General features: G+C 41.1%; 1 protein-coding gene across 1 annotated transcript; it reads right to left on the bottom strand.

Annotated features, from left to right (window-relative positions):
- Positions 1–10,914: 10,914 nt before the first annotated feature.
- On the bottom strand, positions 10,915–11,736 carry LOC128264534 (forkhead box protein fkh-2). Its single transcript, XM_053000054.1, has one exon. The coding sequence runs from the start codon at positions 11,734–11,736 to the stop codon at positions 10,915–10,917; it is 822 nt and encodes a 273-aa protein (XP_052856014.1).
- Between the last annotated feature and the right edge of the window lie 7,114 nt (positions 11,737–18,850).

The raw sequence follows: 18,850 nt of genomic DNA, 5'->3' as shown, positions 1-18,850 counted from the left end.
CGCACAATGGCTGACAGATCGAAGAGGTTAAAGAGCGGGAAACTTGCGCACTGCCATCTGTTCAAAGTCAGGAGAAAGTCAGCCCGCAAGGAGCCTCGTAATTTGTTGCCTGCATATGTTTTCCTTGGCTGTTGGGTGTGTACAGTAGTGGGTGGTGTTCGGTGGGTGGGCGCTTCAAGGACAAGGTGTGGGTCGCGATGCTGCCTCAGTCGCAGACATCCGCCTTCAATTCTAAATATGAAATATGCAAAATTGTTGGCACGTGAAATACGATGCGCGTTGTCGGCAGATCCGGGTAAGTGGGTGAAGTGGGGATTCAGGGAACGGCTTAAGGAACCCATCTCAGCACACACAGACTGTCGAACAGACAGACAGACGGACAGACACAGGCAGCCCCCCAAAAACAGAAGACGACCGACTTGGCGTTGGGATTGGCTTGAATTGTCGAATGCGGCTTCTCCGACCAGACCAAAAATTGAGTTGATTGTCGTCATTCAGAACGAGTTGGCCGCTCACTTTTATTGCCGTTGTTGCTCCTGTTGATTATGCCGGTTTTGCGGTGGCTCTGCCCTTGTGATTCAGGCCTTGTTCGCTCCCAGACAGTGCGGCTTGGGCGGCTTTAAGGCCAAGAACACTCGCCGCTTTACGCCCTACGCTTTACACTTTACACTTTACGGGAATTACGTGTGCGGCTCAGTCAAGGCAGGCGAAGTGTCGCAGGTCTGATTGGAAGCAGCAGCTGAGCAGCCGCAAGGATCGTGCCTGGGTAAACCGTAACACAAAGCGGTGACACGTTGGGCTCTCTCGCCCACAAGCCCACCTTTCAAGGGGTTCCGACATCCGCTCCGTGGATGTTGGCCACAAAATTCAAACATCAAAAGAAAAACAGCGCAGAAGAGGACTAAAAAGAGGAGGACGCGAACATTTGGGAAACAACGCACAGCAATTAGTGAAAGATCGGGAAAAGTTGCCCCAATGGAATGGTTGAGGCGGTCGTACTCTGTTTCGAACTCGATTAATCTTACAGCAACAACTCTTGAATGTTGTTACTTGTTCAAAGTAAAGTTTAGTTATTTAACTTCATGGAGAAAAAAATGTTTGCCGATTAGATGACAACACACTTTCTTAGCATATAGCTCAAGTCGATCTTGCGTCTTGATTAAGTGAATCACATACTCTCGAAAATATCTTAAATGAAAACAAACAAGAATGGAAGCAAACTTCGGCAAGCCGAAGTTCATATACCCTTGCAGCTATTGCAAAAATTAAATATTCTTGAAAACATTAAAATTATGATTTACTTGCATTTACTTGTATGTCTAAGAACATTGAAGCTATGATGACTTGCAGCTCAGTTATTCGATAGTTTCTATGGCAGCTATATGATATCGTTTTCCGATTTTAATAAAATTAAAAGCGTAATTCTAAACTGTCAATTATTAATAAATCAAAATGAATTAAAAAAAAAATTACAAAATAAAAAAGTTAAATTTTTTTAAAACAGCCAAGTTATAATTTTTTTTAATCTTTTTCCGATTGTTTCTATAGTCGTCCGATCCGGCTCGTTCCGATTTATATACTACCTGCAATAGAAAGACAACTTTTGGGAAAGTTTCATGCAGAAAGCTTTAAAACTGAGAGATTAGTTTGCGTAGAAGCGGACGGACAGACGGACGGACAGACGGACGGACAGACGGTCGGACAGACGGACATGGCTAGATCGACTCTCCTAGTGATGCTGCTCAAGAAGAGAGTTGTCGGAGATGTCTCCTTCACTGCGTTGCAAACTTCTGACTGAAATTATAATACCCTCTGCAAGGGTATAACAATGTTGTTATATTGTTAACAGCGATATCACAAATTCCATGCGTTGGAAACGGAAACTATGTATACAGATAAGCTAATATTAATCCAACATACATTGTTTTTGCACTGATAAGCATGCCACTTTTAAAAATTCCCATTTTGACTTCCTGTGTTTTTTTATATTAACAAAGAAAAATAAAACTCAAATGTGACTATAGACGGCAGTAAATGTAGTGCCCATGGGGTCTGTGACAATTCTCTTTTCCCTCAACTGTAAGTTCGAATCTTCTTTTTATACCCTTGCAGAGGGTAATTTTATTAAAATCGGAAAACGATATCATATAGCTGCCTTAGGAAATCATCAAATCATCAAAGCTTTAATGTTTTAAACATATAGGCAATTTAATCATAATTTGAATGTTTTCAGGAATATTTAATGTTTGCAATAGCTGCTAGGGTATATGAACTTCGGCTTGCCGAAGTTTGCTTCCTTCTTGATTTCATTATTTTTAACGCGAGTAGGATTATTTAGTATACAAAATACTCCACCGTCTACGCTAATGCATAAATGTATAAATATCCGTAAAAAAAAACCCAAATTTCAATTGATGACAAATGCTGTTTTGTGGGCCCTGTCGCATATTATTTTTGGCTTGGGGGTATTCCCGCGGCGCTTTCCGGCCACTTTGTGCAAATTCGGGCGAATCAAGTCATTCAAACTTTTCAAGCGTGTGATTTTTCTTTCCTGCATAATTTCCACAGTCCATGCGACGGCAAAGGAAGGACAACGACAACGACAACGACAACAACAACGACAATGACAACGACAATGACAACGACAACGACAACAATGCGAACGAGGGGCATAGTCGCACCGTTATATTTATGGCCAGCTTATTGGCATTCATCATCGTGGCCGGCGGGACCAAAGGGTCGCTGGTCGAGTCCTGGAAATGCATTGTCTGGGGCGGTGTGTGGTGCGTGGAAAGCTACTTAGAGTGCGTGTGTTAACATGGCCAGCGCACGCACTTGACATTTATGTGCGAGACTGTAGTCGCATAATTCTTTAGCACTTTGCTTACGCCCAACCACCCCAAAAGCAGCCCAAAAACAACACAAAAACAACACAAAAAAAACACAAAAAAAACACACAAAAAAACACAAAAACTACCCAAAAACAACCCAAAAGCAGCCCAAAAACCCATCCCCGCCGAATGTTTCCTATGATTTATTTGTTGCAATTAAGTTGGCGCGTTCGTTGAGCTGACCGAGGGACACGTGACATGGCCACATCCATGTGTCCACAAGTAGGCGACATTTAATTGCGGCGAATTTTACTTTTGTTGGCTAATGTTGAATGTGATTAACCGACTGAAGATGGCCCCAAAAAGAGCGTCGAAGAGCGCATGTTCTCTTCGACAGGGCGAAAAGAGCGGCAAATTGCCAGCACGAAGCTGCTTCGGCTGCCAGGGTTTTTTTTTTCGAACTTCGAACTTCGAATTTCGAAATGTGTGAATTTGTTTATAACAACGCGCGTTGTGGGGATGCTGTACTATACATATTTAGGTGTGTGCGTGTCAGTTGGGCGCCATTTCTTTGGCTGCCTTAAATCGCTAGCAAGTGTGTAGCATACTTAGGTGGGCACTCGCTTCTCTTCCTGGCGCAGGACGAAAACGAAAATGGGGAATGGGGAGTGGGGAATGGCCAAAAGGGAAATGGGAAATGGGAGAAGGAGCCTTTACTGCATATCTACTGTACTGTTTATTTAGGATGGAAAAAATGGACGGCAAGTCATTTGTGAGTTAGTTAATATTGGCAGAAGATTTACTTTTCATGTATTTGCCCAGCCGAAATATCTTTTCATATTTGTAGTGATTTTTTCAAACTTAAAGATTATTTTGTTGGTTTTACAAATTCATATTTGTTTCCGATATTTTGTGAGAGAAGAACATCAATGTTGCGCATTACCGTGTATCTTAATCACTAGAGATTTTGGAGGTAGCCGGACGTTCAATATCCTGTTTCTGAACGCTTCATAATGACTATGAATTCAACTATTTTCAGATACTTCTACGAATTTCCAGGCTATGTTACCCCGTTTTCCCTTACTATCCATGGGGATAATTGAGTTGTCTATGCTGATAAAATAAACTGCGTAGTGTCGAACGAATTTATTGCAAATTTACAAAATGGAAATTGTTGCCCAATAAACATTTCGTCCTTACTGCACTTTGCCGGTAAATTCAATTGATAAAAAATACATAAATTGGTGTCTGCATATAGCATATAGAATGTAGCATATAGCATACAGCCAAGCAATTTTGCCGTGCTAAATGACCATGATTGGCTTTCGATTGCTCTCTTGACAGACAGATGAAGATAGATGGATGCTGGTGCGGATGTTTGGGGGCTGGTTGGGTGAGTGAAATTCCTACTCGGAAAAAGAATTAAGCCAAACATAGCTGCCAAGCATAATATTTACTTTTCACACATTACCCAAGGACGAGGCTGCAGGCGCCTGAATTACGGCTTTGGTGAGGAGGTCAAAAGCCCTTAGTGCTCTCCAAAAAAACGGGATAGTAATGCCGAAACGTGTTTAGCCAACTAACCCAAAAAGATCTGAATACCGATTGAAATAACTAAACATGGTGCTAATAAGCTACAATAAATATTCTTTGCTACACCCAAACAAAAATGGTCATCAATTTTGAACTATTGGTTATGAAAAATGTAACAATAAGATGAGTATTAAATTAATGCCACCAAAGTATCAAAACAAAACATATGTGGATTAAACATAAGGCTCTAGACTACAGCTTTAGACTTTTCGGCATAGAAATTAAACAAAAAAGTAACCAAACCAAAAAAATAACCAAACTTTCACTTTTATAGCTGTGTGCAGTTTTTGTAAAGAGCTATAAAGGACATTGCTCACACAGTAGTAGATAGACAATTGCAGTGAGAATGTAAAAGTGCAGTTTCTGTCCCATTTAGCCACCAACTTGATTGGGCCACCGAAACAAAAGCGCAAATCGAAACGCAGCCATAGAGCACGGGCCAGGACTTTTGCATAGCTTGGTCCTTGGTCCTTAGTCCTAGCAATCTATAATGGTTGCCAATTGGCGAAGTTTATGGCTTCATTTTTGTATTCCGCGCACACCCACACAACCACATGCACGTCAACCCACACTCCATCGCCAGTTACGAAGAAATATAAAACTTTGTTTATGCCAACAACTTCAGGAACTTCTGAGTTTACGATAACAAAAACAAGTGGGGATGTTAGGTCTGGCTTTCGATATGCCACATAATCCAGCTTAATTAAAAGTTAAAACATTTGTTATTCTATTATGTTAAATTATATAATAAGATGTTGTAATTGTAATAATAATGATAAGTTTGTACTTGTAGTGCTGTGATGTCAAAACACATGAAATCACTTCGTGAATGGAGTTCCGCATAAACACGGCAACAAACGCACGTGTACATTTTCAATTTCGCTCATTAATTTTAATTATTTTGTAATAAATTGAAGATTTATTGCTCACAAGTTGCATGTGGCATAACTTTTATCACGTATTTTTCGCCTACCCATTGACTCATTTTTTTTTTCTTCTCTCATTGGGGTGTTCGAACGCCAGGGAAGTCAAGCGGATCCATCAGCTGCCACCAATCGATGGGAATGGGCCCATCTTCTGCCCGGAGCACGTCTTTGTAAAACTGTAAGTCAGTGACAGGAAAGAAGCATTTGTGTTCGGGTCTGCCTGAAATTCCATTAAGTTTAAGCTTAAACTTCGTGCGAAACGAAACGAAAATGATACAAATCATTAAGTAGATTAAGCAAATGCACAAAAATTCAATTGGTCAGGGCCTTGGTCAATGGGAATCCTGTGCTGTCGTGACTTAACTCTTGGCTGGAACTATCCGGGATGTCCCCTTAAGCTTAAATAACAATCATTATTTATTAAATCAGGCGAAGTGCAGTGACGGTGCGATAAATACCGCTCCAAAGTACCCAAGTACAAGTGGGGATAGTTCAGTTCGCCGTCTAATTGGCGAACCACTCCGCACTTCCGCATTTCCGCCATAACAATAACCAGAAATGCCCTCCCAAACCCACCGAGGCCCAGGCCAAAACCACTCCAGAGTGCGGCTCATAAATTTGCGACAACAACGAGGGCGACAATTAAGGCGCACAACTGAGGCTTGGGCCAGTGGGCGTGGCCACTTGCAATTTCAATTGCTTGTCATGCGAGTTTTCGTGGGGCGGAGAGGGGTCAGGGCTCAGGGCTCAGGGGTCAGAGGTCGTTAGGCGGGGCTAGTGGCCAAGTTGTGGTGGCAGCTGTTCATGTTCATTTCGACGCCTTCCTTGTTTTAATTGTAATCGCAGCAGCAGCAGCAGCAGCAACAACAGCAACAGCAACAAAACAAACAATCCAGGCAACAAGAGCAACATTTGATAATTAGATATTAAATAATAAATGACATATTTGCCTGTGTGTGTTTAACCCACTTGTGTGTGTACAGCATACTGTGCGGTACTTCCGCTAACACGTACACGTATCTCAGTCAATTGCGTTCGCCTTTTGGCCATCTCCAGCACACAGCACCCAGCACCCACAACCCTTAACCGCCAACCCCTGGCCACGCCCATCCAACCAGAAACTCCCTTTTGACCACAGGCCTTTTGCAATTGCAATAACTATTTGCGGTTCTTTGAGTACAATTGACCAAAAGTGGAATTTAATTTAGCCCGAAGTTTCGGGCCAAATACCAGGCATTTCAGCCCGCAATGGACAATCTTTGCAAGACGAATCGAATTAAAGGGGACAGCCTCTTAATTTTGTGCAAACCAGGCAGCCGTTGCGAAAGGATTTCATAATCGTTACAAATTGATTCGACAATTTGCACTCACAAAGGCCGAGGCAATGGCAATGGCCATGTTAATGGTAATGCCAAAGAGCGGGCCAAAACTATGCAGCCGTCGTTCGAGGAATTAAGTCAGCGCCTTGGGCCATGATTAATTACTGAGACTAGGACATCCCCTCCACCCCCGAAATGATTTATGTCCTTTTAAAGATAGCCATCAACATCAGCGCGCAAACATGGGGCCAGATAAAGCCGCCACAATGGACCATCACCCACATCTCATCGCACCGCTCCGCCCGACTTCCGTTTCCGGCATTTGACCCGATACAGTGGGTCCTGCCAAGAGACACCTCCCCCCTCACCGGACTCTGTTGACTTCATTCGCATGTAAGTGAATTGAAGTTGATTCCCTGATTTGCCCCGAAATTGTCTATGAAAATGTAAATGTGTAATTATTTGGAAAATGCCAGGACAAAGAAGAAATAAATCTTGTCAACGAAAAGTGGCTTCATCAGTGGCAAGTTGGTGCAAGTTGAGCGACAAAACATTAAATCCTCGATCGAGATGGAAATGGAGATGGAGATGGAGATGGAGACGGAGACAGGCGGCCACTCATCCAGAAGTTGGCACATTACTCAAACGTATCCTGTACCGCAATCTATAATTTGGGGAAGTTCTGAATTTCCGCGTTTTCTACATAAACAACGTTTCCTGCACTCAATCACTGACTTCTAAAAGTTAACTAGGCAGCGCCATTCCTGACTTTTATGCCCTTGCAAAGGGTCATTTAATTTCAGTCAAAAGTTTGCCGTATGTATTGATAACAATTCTTGATCAGCATCACTAGGAGAGTCGATCTAGCCTACGAAAACTAGTCCCTCAGTTTTAAAGCTATAAACATAAAAACATTCCAAAAAGTCGTCTTTCTATTGCAGGTAGTATATATAGTCAGAACCAGCCGGGTCAGACGACTATAGCCAATAGCTCCCTTAAGAAAATTTTGAAAACAAAAATTTGAAAAAATATAACTTTGCTGAAGTTTATTATTTTTCTTAATACTTCAAAATAAATTAATGGCTTATTATTTCAAAATTACGGTATTATCATAATATAACAATCGGAGTATAAAAGAAATAAGTTAAACATTTTAATATAATTTAATTATAATTTTAACTTCTCAATTATTCACTTTTTTCATTTCTTTTGATCATTAGTACTGGTTTGGTAATTCAGAATTACGCTTTTAGTATTATAAAAACCGAAAAACGGTATCATATAGCTGTCATAGGAACGACCGAATAAACAGAAAATCATCATAGCGTTAATGTATTTAAAATCAATATTGAGAAGTTTTAAGAATATTAAATTTTTGCAATAGTTGCAAGGGTTTGCCCTGCTTGTTAGTAAGTCATTAAGTTGCACAATTGGATAAAATAAACTCTTGCCTGTCGGACGCAGCTTGTTTATCCCAACTATTTTTATATCATAACTTGTCTGAGTTGCATATTTAAGGTATTCATGAAATTCCGAAAGCAAACGCAGTACTGTGACAATGCACGTTGCAAACTGTTACGGCGGTGGCATTAGTGACCTAGTTGCCGACATAAGCTCGCAAAATTCAGAGCGAATTCTTTGAAAGCCACTCTCCAACTCCAAAAGAAAGCTTAATAAAAGTGACGTGCTTGGAAAAAAAAAAAACAAAAAAAAAAGTTTGGCCAGTAATACCTTAAAACGCTCTGCAAGGCGGACACACAGCAAAAAATTATACAAATTATAACCACTCAAGCAAAAGTATTTCCCAATCAACACAATATGATCTCTAGATATTACTTTGCAATTTATATTTTCTTTTGTGTGCCCAGAACTGAAATAATAATGTGGAATCAGAGGATTGAAAGAATGGAATTCGATGGGTTCTCAACCCCCAAAATAATGTCCAGAAATTCATCGCTCATCAGCAACTTTTTGCCACACCCACAATGAGAAAGCCAGAAACTTTTGATTTGAACACTCGCGAAAGTGACACAATAGATCTGTGAAATATCATTGCTTGGCTGAGTGAGCATCGGTAAGTTGTCTTTATACAAGGAATCGAGTCCGTAAGCGGATCATTCACTTCTGCCAGGCTGCACAAACAGAATGGATTCGGAAAATGTGCAAAAATGGTGTAGTATTTAAAGGGAATCTCGTTGTCATTGCATTTCGGCTTATTGTTTGCGTGGTGCGAAGTTTCAAAGTCATTTGGCACACAATTGTGTGGCACAGGCCGTACAACAGGGGGGGACCAAATGAATTTGATGTAAAATCTTTCGCCTGGCCAAAAAAGTTGGATGTTTGTGCAACTACTGCCACCCCATCCACCGACAATCGCAATCCACACAGCTACATCCACATCCACAGCCACAGCCACATCCACCCACTGCGCTACTCACTGACTTAACAGGTGTGACAACGGCAACAACACGGCAGCGACTGCCACTCCAACAACTATGGCCAAGTAAATAACTGTGACGATGACAAGGACGAAAAGCAGGGACACGTTTTAGGAGATAAATGCCAGGCACTTAAGTCATTTACAGCCGGCATTTTGCTGTGGCAGCAGACCGACGGAGTCGGAAACAAGAGGAAAACTTTCAAGGATAGCGATTGCCGCCTGGCTGACACCCTCGAAATAGGGGCACTCAAGTCGTAGGACGTCTTCACTCGGTGCAGTGCTCTTTTTCAGAGTCCTTGGGCCCAAACCGAAAAAAATAGGTATCAGATTTGGAAACCCCAAAGTCAGTCCCATTCTCTCAACTTAATCCAGACTGTACTATTGAAACCTGTAAGGTAAAAAAATCAAAATATTGAAACAAAAAATATATAATTTAGTGTATAAATTGAGTAAATACATTTTAATATAAACTTTTAATAAAAATCTTCTAAATAACAATTATTTATCTTTATTGCATTCATGCTCTACGCTTTGGCTATCAGTAATCTATCATTTTATAAATGTAGTGAATAGAAAAGAAAATAAATAATTAAGCATATAAATAAATGCCTTGCAATCTTTTGATTATAAAATTTAAAAAATATTTAAGAATTCCCTTTGAACCAAAATTAAATGTAATTCTTAATAAAATTATTTAGAAAAAAAAAAACACAAATAGAATTAAGTTAATGAGTGCAGTGAATAAACTTAAGCTTTAAATTAAAATATTCTAACTAATAATTACGTACTTTTGTTAATGTTCTGCGCTTTGTCTATTAGTAATTTAAACGTTACATGGCTTGTCATGCTAGGAAACAATTATGCAAATAAATAAATGCTTTGCAATCCTTTGACCAAAATTAATATACAAAGGTATACAGAATTAAAATAAATTATTTGAGCCAAAATTGAATGTAAGCCAGCTAATCTCAAAAGTGTAAAATAAGAAAATAATAATAACAATTTAATTCACGAAAACCAAAATAGTTTATGTAAACTCGTATAATTTTTATTGACGGGGTACTTAAATTGAGAATGCAATTATTTTAATATATATTAAAGCTGTATCTTAGACTGAATATTCCTTTTAAGCCCACATCAAATTAACAATATTTGGTATGAAATAATTTTAATATATTTTAAAGCTTTATATAATAGGACATACCCCAAAAAATAAAAATATTTGGTGTGAAATTATTTTAATTTACTTTAAAGCTGTATAATTTTTTATTAATGATGTACTTAAATTAGGAATGAAAATATTTTGATAAATTTGAAGTCTTAGCCTGTAGCCTTTAAATTAGTATGTAGTCATAGTCAGTGTATTCCTATTAAACCCACCTCAAATTAACAATTTTTGGTATGAAAAATATTATAGTCAATTTTAAAGCTGCACCTTAGTATCTTTTTAAAGGACCCACCTCAAATTAATAGTATTTGGTATGAAATAATTTGAATATATTTAAAGCTGTATCTTAGAATGTATTTATAGCACCCACCTTAAGCTAACAACATTTGGTATTATATTCGTTTGAAATAGTTTTAATAATAATAATACAATAAAAAGCGGTTTCTTAGAGTGTATTAATAGGACCCACCTCAAAGAGACAATTTTTGCCGCGTTCTACGCCACGAGGGAATTATCAAAGTTGCCGTTCTTTGGGGGAAAGGCGAGGCAGGGCCAAGCTTAAATCGATGGCAAATGCCAATGCCAATGCAAATGCAAATGCAAATGCAAATGCATTCATTCGTCCCGGCTGATGATGTTACTCTTGCTGGTACTGATAGATTTGGTGACGCAGTGGCTGATGTTGTTGTTGTTCCCGCAGATGGAGATGGCGATGGTGATGGTGATTGAGTTGCTTCTGCTGATGGAACAGTTGTGGATGGTGTTGCATCAGCTGGTGACTATGCACCAAAGCGGCATGGTAGTGCTGCATCATTGCGGCATGGTGCTGATGGTTGGCCATGGGGAAGTAGGCCGCAGCTTGCGGCCTTACGTAATCGAAGTGCGGCATTCGCTGGTAGGGATGATGATGTCCCATGGCCTTGGCTCTTCCGGTCTGGTTCTGATTCTGAATCTGAATCTGATTCTGATTCTTATTCTGGGGCCAGTTGCTGCGACGCAGCCGTCCCGTCGTCTCGCCAATGGAGAGGTCCTCGGCGTAGGGGTCCAGTGCCCAGTAGTGACCCCGACCGGGATCATCGAGGGCCCGCGGCACCCGCACAAAGAAGGGGTTGAGGCTCAGGTTGTGCCGGATCGAGTTCTGCCAGACGCTCTTGCGGCTGCGGTAGTAGGGGAAGTTGTCCGCGATCCACTTGCAGATACCGCTCAGCGTCAACCGCTTCTCGGCGCTGCTCCAGATGGCCATTACTATGAGGGCGCTGTAGGTGAAGGCCGGCTTGCTCTCTTGGCAGCTCTTCACGGCTACCTCGTCCTCAGAGCTCTTTCCGGAGCAGCTGTCTATCGGATTCGGATTCGGATGCGGATTAAGATTCGGACTCGGATGCGGGCACTCCACCTTCGCGTCACCAGATAGCAGCGAGCGAATGGAGAAGCTGGAGTGAAAGACCGGTGTCGCCGCCATGCTGATGCTGATGGCTGTGTCGTCGACTGACTGTGGCTGGTTCGCCGGCCACCGATCCATTTATACGGTCCACATAGGAGGCTGCCCGAACGATTACCTGCATATCCTGGCCACGGATTAGCGATCCCCCTTTAAATCGCCGCGTAACGAGCTTAATGGCCAACAGATTCATGAAAGCCTTCGGATTCATTCATTGATCCACATCTAACAGCAGCGGCGGTGTCAAACGTTTTTGGATTAGCGCAGGCCCAGTGCAGGCTTCTAATTGGGATTAGCCTTACCTGCCACTGGAGCCCTCGACCTCCCATCCCTTCAGCGCCTCCTTCAGCCCCGAACAATCCCAAATAAGCAGTAAGCTATATTTTTGTGCACTGACAATATGCTCGTTTTTTAAACCCTGACAGAGGGTATTATCGGTTCAGTCGGATGAGTATAACGCATCGTACACAAAGGGTACAGTATTCACTGGTTTAAATTGTTTACCATTTCGAGTAAAAGAGAACATAGATCTACCCTTGCAGATGGTATTATTATTTCAGTCAGAAGTTTGCAACGCAGTGATTTCCGAAACAATAAAGTGTATGTAGTATAGTAACTGAACTGAAGTAATATCGCATGGATTTCATTGATGATCAGCATGAAATGCAACGGTTTCAGGGGCTCGAGGCGGAGAAAGTGATGGGGGGAAAGCCCGATCCTCGTAAATGGCAAACTGCCTAAATGGCAATGTACATCGAGTGATAAATGTGTCGGCCACTGGCACACACAGTTTCCCAGATGTACAAAGCTCCGTTTCTGGCGATTCCGGGTCTGCTGGCGATGTTGCTACTGCCGCTGCACTCTTAGATGTAAATGGCCCTCGAGAATTCCTTTGGGTCCTTCGTCCCAACTGACGAGTGGGTGTCTGAGTGTGCCTATGTGTGTGGGGGCGTGTTCGGTTGTGCCTGGTTGCAGTGGCGTAATCGAAATTTTGAAAGAAAGGGGTTTCGAAAACGATCACCGGGAAAGCAGTGCTTATACCATCCGAAGCACTTTATATTTAACTTTTTTTAATTTACACTGCCCACAAGTATGCATTTTGTTTTAAATTATCTGTATAATTATGCACATATTTTTCTACTAGTATTGTGGGTTCACCATTTTTTGCAACATTTATGCTATTGATTTTGCCCAATCACAGTAGTTGAAAACTTAAAAATTTATACTCAAACTTATGCTAAAATAATGACACTACCCCGTCCAGTTTCTTTCGGTGTCTAAATGCTGGGGTGGCAGAGGTAATGTCCTTTCTGATGACATTTGCCATGAGCGACTTGCAGAACTGCTGGCATGGCATTAACATAGAGAAACACTTAAGCAACTTTGACGGATGGACGGATGGCAATGACCACCTCACTTCCCCCATCTCCGCTGAATACATGCAGTTGCTGCACGCCACTCATACACACATTTTTATGATTTATGTACATAATATGACTGTTTTCCCTCCGCTGGGGAACAATCGCAGCACACTTAAGAGCGCCTGCTTCAGTTTATTGCCTTCCCGAATGCCCCGGCAGCAAGGCCAACACCGGGAAATAATCATATTGGCCGTTAAATCGGTATTAGTCCATAACAGCACAAATCTGTCACATCCTCGTGGAAATTTTGAAAATCCAAATTATTACTTTGTGAACATTTTGTTACGGCCCAAGTCGGGTGCTAAGGCTACGGTATATCGACCACCGAATTGTTGGCCATCAGTCAGCAAAGTTAAACGGCCAGGCGGCAATAAAACCTTTACATAGAGTCAAAACAATTGACAAAATGTATTTTCCCCTTAGTATACCAATTTCGGTATCAAAATAAAACTTTAAATTCCATTAAGAACATAAATTTATACTTATACAATAATATATAAGCTGGACATTTACACTTTTTTTTATTTCTTCATTTTTGTTTCTTTTTTGGAAAGGTTAGCAATTCCTTTAAAATTTTAGAGCAAACTTGAAACAAAAGAGCATGCCTAGACTGACTTGGCAAATGCAACTGATCATCATAGAGTAGGTACATATTTACTATTGCCCGAACACAATATGCCCTTTTGCTCAACAAGTACTGGGTATAATTATCATCTTTGTCGAATTTTCTTAAGAATTTAATTAAATTTTGCGTGATTGATTGCACTTGGCTAGATGGGCAGGATGAGGCACTTTCCAGGCTCCTAGGTGTCGGAGTCCAAAATGATTTTTTAATTTTTTGCGACAGCCAGCGAGCACAGCAGCGGGAAAACAGAACGGAAAATAAAAGAAATATGAGTCCAAGTCCAAGCCCAAGTCCAAGTCCAAGTCGAAGTCGAAGTGGAAGTGGAAGTGGAAGTCGAAGCGGGGAAGGCATAATTAAAAATGAAAGCTGCTTAATAAGTTCGCCGCGTATTCGCCTTTGATGAGGCCATCAAACACGGACCGGCGGCAGCAAAGTTAAATAGCAGCGAAACGTGGGGATTGTGGATGGGCAGGCATAGGCGTACAAATTAAGAGACACTCTTATTTTTATGCGGCTCCCATGCCTCGTGCCCATGTCCCATCCCCTGTTGCCAAAGATTTTTAGGGCGACATGCGTTCCAACCTGCCCCAACCACCACCACAACTTGGCCTAAATAAATGCTGGGGCTTTAGTGTTAATGAGGCAATGCGTCACTGGGATCTGTCCTCCTGCTGCCGCCGCTCGGCTTGTCGGGTTCATCAGCAATGGCATTGACTTCATCAGCCGCCGCATTGTTGCTATTCTCGCCCCCAAAAGGCCCAAAATTTGGCCAAAAGCGAAACCGGAGGGCAAAAAAAAAGCCAGCCGGGAGGAGGAAGCTGGGACAATGCCGCATAAAGTGTGTTAATTGTTGGGATTTGCACAGTGGAGTACAGAAATAATGTTTGGCGGCTTATAATAATGAATCGGAAGGTGGTCCTGGACTCGTGGGTGGATTATTGGGGGCCGCCGGCTCAATGGAAAATTTCGGGTGCTGCCGCAACAGAAGTGAAATTATGTCCACGTTTTTCGAGCCGAGGGGAATAACTAATTGGAGCAATCATTGCAGGGGCAGCGCAGAAACCAATAACTAAACTGAGTCTTAACAAGACTAATGTCCCCTGAATAATGTACAGTTCTTTGGCTTAGGGGCTTATACACACCCACATCCTCAGCGTTTACAAAAGCTAGACAAGTACAGGAAAACAGAAACTTAAAGTAATCTTTTAATTACTTGATATTTTAGGATTTGTTATCTTTTTTATATGCTATGAACATGTTAATGCAATACAACAAAAAAAAACAAAAATACTTTTTAGAAAGGCAAAAAAGGCGTGACTATCGCACTTTCAAAATATAAAATTTGGTAGCGAGAAACGATAAAGCATTCGTCTAATATGCATTTTAAAATTTTCTCTTTCCTGCCACTTCAACAATTCTGTAATAAAAGTCATTGAATTGAAACTGCAGTTTTAAGCCTGGGCATTAAAAGCATTTAAATTAAAAAACAAAAAAAACTGGAACAAAAATTACAGAAGAAGATTGAAACGCAGATTTTTTAAGACTTAAGCCACAATACCTTATAGGAAATCGGTTGTCTGTTAGAGAAGTTGTGGACTAGACCAGCAGGCTTAAGCTGCAAGCGTATATAAACTTTGTCTTGCCGAAGATTTTTTCTTGTCTAAAAACTCTATTTTAAGTGGGACCAAACCCTATTTAAACCCATTTTGCCATTTTGTTTGTCCGATCTCCGGCCAGTGGCCCCGGGTAGTTGAGTTGATTAGCGGTAATCAAATCAATTCGGATGGTGGCCTTTTTCCCCCCAGGCTCCTCGCACCTTCACCTTTGAACCCGACTCCGCTTACCCAATCATTCAACGAGGGAAGGGTCAGAGTCATGGAGCAATTTTTGGAGAAGAAACAAACTGACAATCGTTTGTCACACTCCCATCCACAGACAGCCAGGCACATATGCCACTTATTTATTTCGCATTACGCATTATTATACCCTTGCAGAGGGTATTATAATTTCAGTCAGAAGTTTGCAACGCAGTGAAGGAGACGTTTCCGACCCTATAAAGTATATATATTCTTGATCAGCATCACTAGTAGAGTCGCTCTAGCCATGTCCGTCTGTCCGTCTGTCCGTCTGTCCGTCTGTCCGTCCGTTTATATGCAAACTAGTCTCTCAGTTTTAAAGCTATCTGCATGAAACTTTCCCAAAAGTTGTCTTTCTATTGCAGGTAGTATATAAGTCGGAACGAGCCGGATCGGACGACTATAGCATATAGCTCCCATAGGAACAATCGGAAAAATAAATGAAAAAAAATTATAACTTTGCTGTTTTTTAATTTTTTGTTTAGTTCTTCGACATATAGTAATGGTAAAATATTTCCGATTTACGTTTTAAATTTCATCAAAATCGGACGACTATAGCATATAGCTCCCATAGGAACAATCGGAAAAATAAATGAAAAAAAATTATAACTTTGCTGTTTTTTATTTTTTTGTTTAGTTCTTCAAGATAAAGTAATGGTTTAATATTTCAGAATTACGGTTTTAATTTCATCAAAATCGGACGACTATAGCATATAGCTCCCATAGGAACAATCGGAAAAATAAATGAAAAAAAATTATAACTTTTCTGTTTTTTAATTTTTTGTTTAGTTCTTCGACATATAGCAATGTTTAATTATTTCAGAATTATGGTATAAATTTTATCAAAATCGGACGTCTATAGCATATAGCTCCCATAGAAATAATAAAAATATATAAAATAACTATCTAATAATTGAGCTGCAAATCATCATAGTTTCAATGTTTTTTTTTTAGCACATACTCAAGTAAATCATAATTTAAATGTTTTCAAAAGTATTTAATTAATGCAATAGCTGCAAGGGTATATGAACTTCGGCTTGCCGAAGTTTGCTTTCCTTCTTGTTCAGATAAAATTTCTCTGCTGGCAGTAGTCACTTCGTCCCTGTCCCTGTTCATATCCCTATCCCTAACCCCTATTCTCATCCTCATCCTTATCCTTATTCCGATCCCTCTACCCAGTAATTGTAAGTTGACTTTTGCTGAGCTTGCCAAAAAGCAGGCGATGAAGGGATGAAGGGTGAGGGGTGGGCCACGCAACCCTTCAATCAATCACCAGTGCTGACAGTTACGCAAATATCAATCAAAAAATAAATCGGATGTTGTATGTAGAAAGTTGTTTGGCCAGGTGGGCGTGGCAGCCACCGCAGACAGGGGCTGCAAGCCGCCCTTGGTTGCAAGGATTAGGGGAAGCCGATGATGGAAATGAAATGGCGGCAGGATTGGGGCGAGCAGTTCCTTTGACACGTGGTTGCACCAGTCACCGTGTCCCCCGTTATCCTTTGACCTTGGCGAGTGGGTGAGTGGGTGGTGTCGGCCTTTGTTTTGTTGCCCTTTTTGGCGGTGCACGATATACTATATGTAATTGCTTCGTCTGCGAGTGTCAACTCGCTAAGCCGCAGTCAACACACAAATCACACGCGAATCAAATCAAATATTTCTCACCATGGTTTTCTTTATGTTCGCTTTCGGTTTGTTGGCTCCCAATTGCACAAACACAAAAATCATTTCTTTTTTACAAGTTCAGTGTTTAAGGTGGGTATTTTTGAATTTATAGATTCTTTTGTGAAATGTTTTCAGCAACCTTTATTAAATGGAAATTATTTAAACATTTCTAAATATAATTTAAAAATAAAATGTTAATAAATACAAGTAAATCAGTTATACTATGATCACTCAATATGTTAGATAGATATTAACTATAAGTTATTTAAGAGAATAATAATAATTCATAAACAAGAAGACGACTAAATATTTGATGGTCGCACAATTTAGCAAACATCGATGGTTTGGGCTTTAATTAGTTTAGTTACTAAACAATGTAGTGAGACAGTGGAAATAAACAATTTGAATTTGTTTTATGAATATTTCGTTCTTTTTTTCTGAGGCTGAACCATATACGATACTATCGATAGTATCGATAGTGAACACAATCGTTTGCCAAATCGATCGATAGTGCACAACCCTACCAACCCAACTTTCCAATGAACATATATGTCGACATTTGGTTAAAAGTGCAAGGGTATACAGGCGTCAGCTAGTCGCAGCTGGCTACTTCCCTTGTTGCAGCTTGAGTTCTGCGAAGAAAACACTTACTTGCCTCGAAACGCCGTGCTGAATAGATGGAATGACGTGCCACAAAGCCTCGGCCAAGGACAGTGCCTTTACCTGGCTGCGTCTTTTATGGCAAAGCGCTGCCTCATTATGGCCAAATGAATGCGCTGCGTTTGCCAACCGACTGCTGCAGCAACAACAACTGCTGTATGGTAGCATCGACATCGACAACAGCAACGGCAACGGCAACAGCAAAGGCAACGTCAACAAAAGCTGCCACCACAAAGCCAAAGGCAGTGCAACTTTTTCCACCCGGCTTTGTGCGACCTTTTGCGGCCAAGTGCTAATTTATGCGGTTAGTTTGTTGTCCACCGGCCAGCGTTGTTCTCTGTTCTCTGTTCTATGTTCACAGTGCTCTGTTCACTGTTCTCTGTTCTCTGTCAGTTCTGTGGCTCCTAATTGGCTTAATGTTCGCTCACAATTAATATTTCAACCAGTTCGGTGCAATCCCAAGCAGTCCTTTAAAGTGGAGGAGGCGGAAATGAACACAAAACTAACACATTGAACTGACATGTTGCATGGGATATGAAATATGAAATATGTAGAGAGACAGCCTTCCGGAACACGTGTGCAGAGCAGAGCAGGGCAGAGCGGGGCAGAGCAGGGCAGAGCAGGGCAGAGCAGGGCAGGGCAGGGCAGGGCAGAGTAACTCTTTTGCTTGGGCTTCTTTGCCCAGGACACATCGAAGGACCCCGGGGACATGGCTACCCGGCGAGAGCGTCTGAATAATTTATGTAACAATTGCGACACTTTTTTCTAGTCCTGCTCGCTGGAGGGGCCGGGGGTATCTACAAGTTTAATGGCATTGTTGCTTTGGGCCGAGGCCCAGACGTGTCGTAAAAGTAAATAGAGCAAATGTAAATGTATTGCAGGATAGGATTCGGGGTAGCGGTTTTCGGGAC

This window comes from Drosophila gunungcola, unplaced genomic scaffold (genome assembly GCF_025200985.1).
Source record: "Drosophila gunungcola strain Sukarami unplaced genomic scaffold, Dgunungcola_SK_2 000072F, whole genome shotgun sequence".
Classification (NCBI taxonomy): Eukaryota; Metazoa; Arthropoda; class Insecta; order Diptera; family Drosophilidae; genus Drosophila; species Drosophila gunungcola.
The sequence above is the reverse complement of the archived record's forward strand: the minus strand, read 5'-3'. Positions and strand labels throughout refer to the sequence as shown.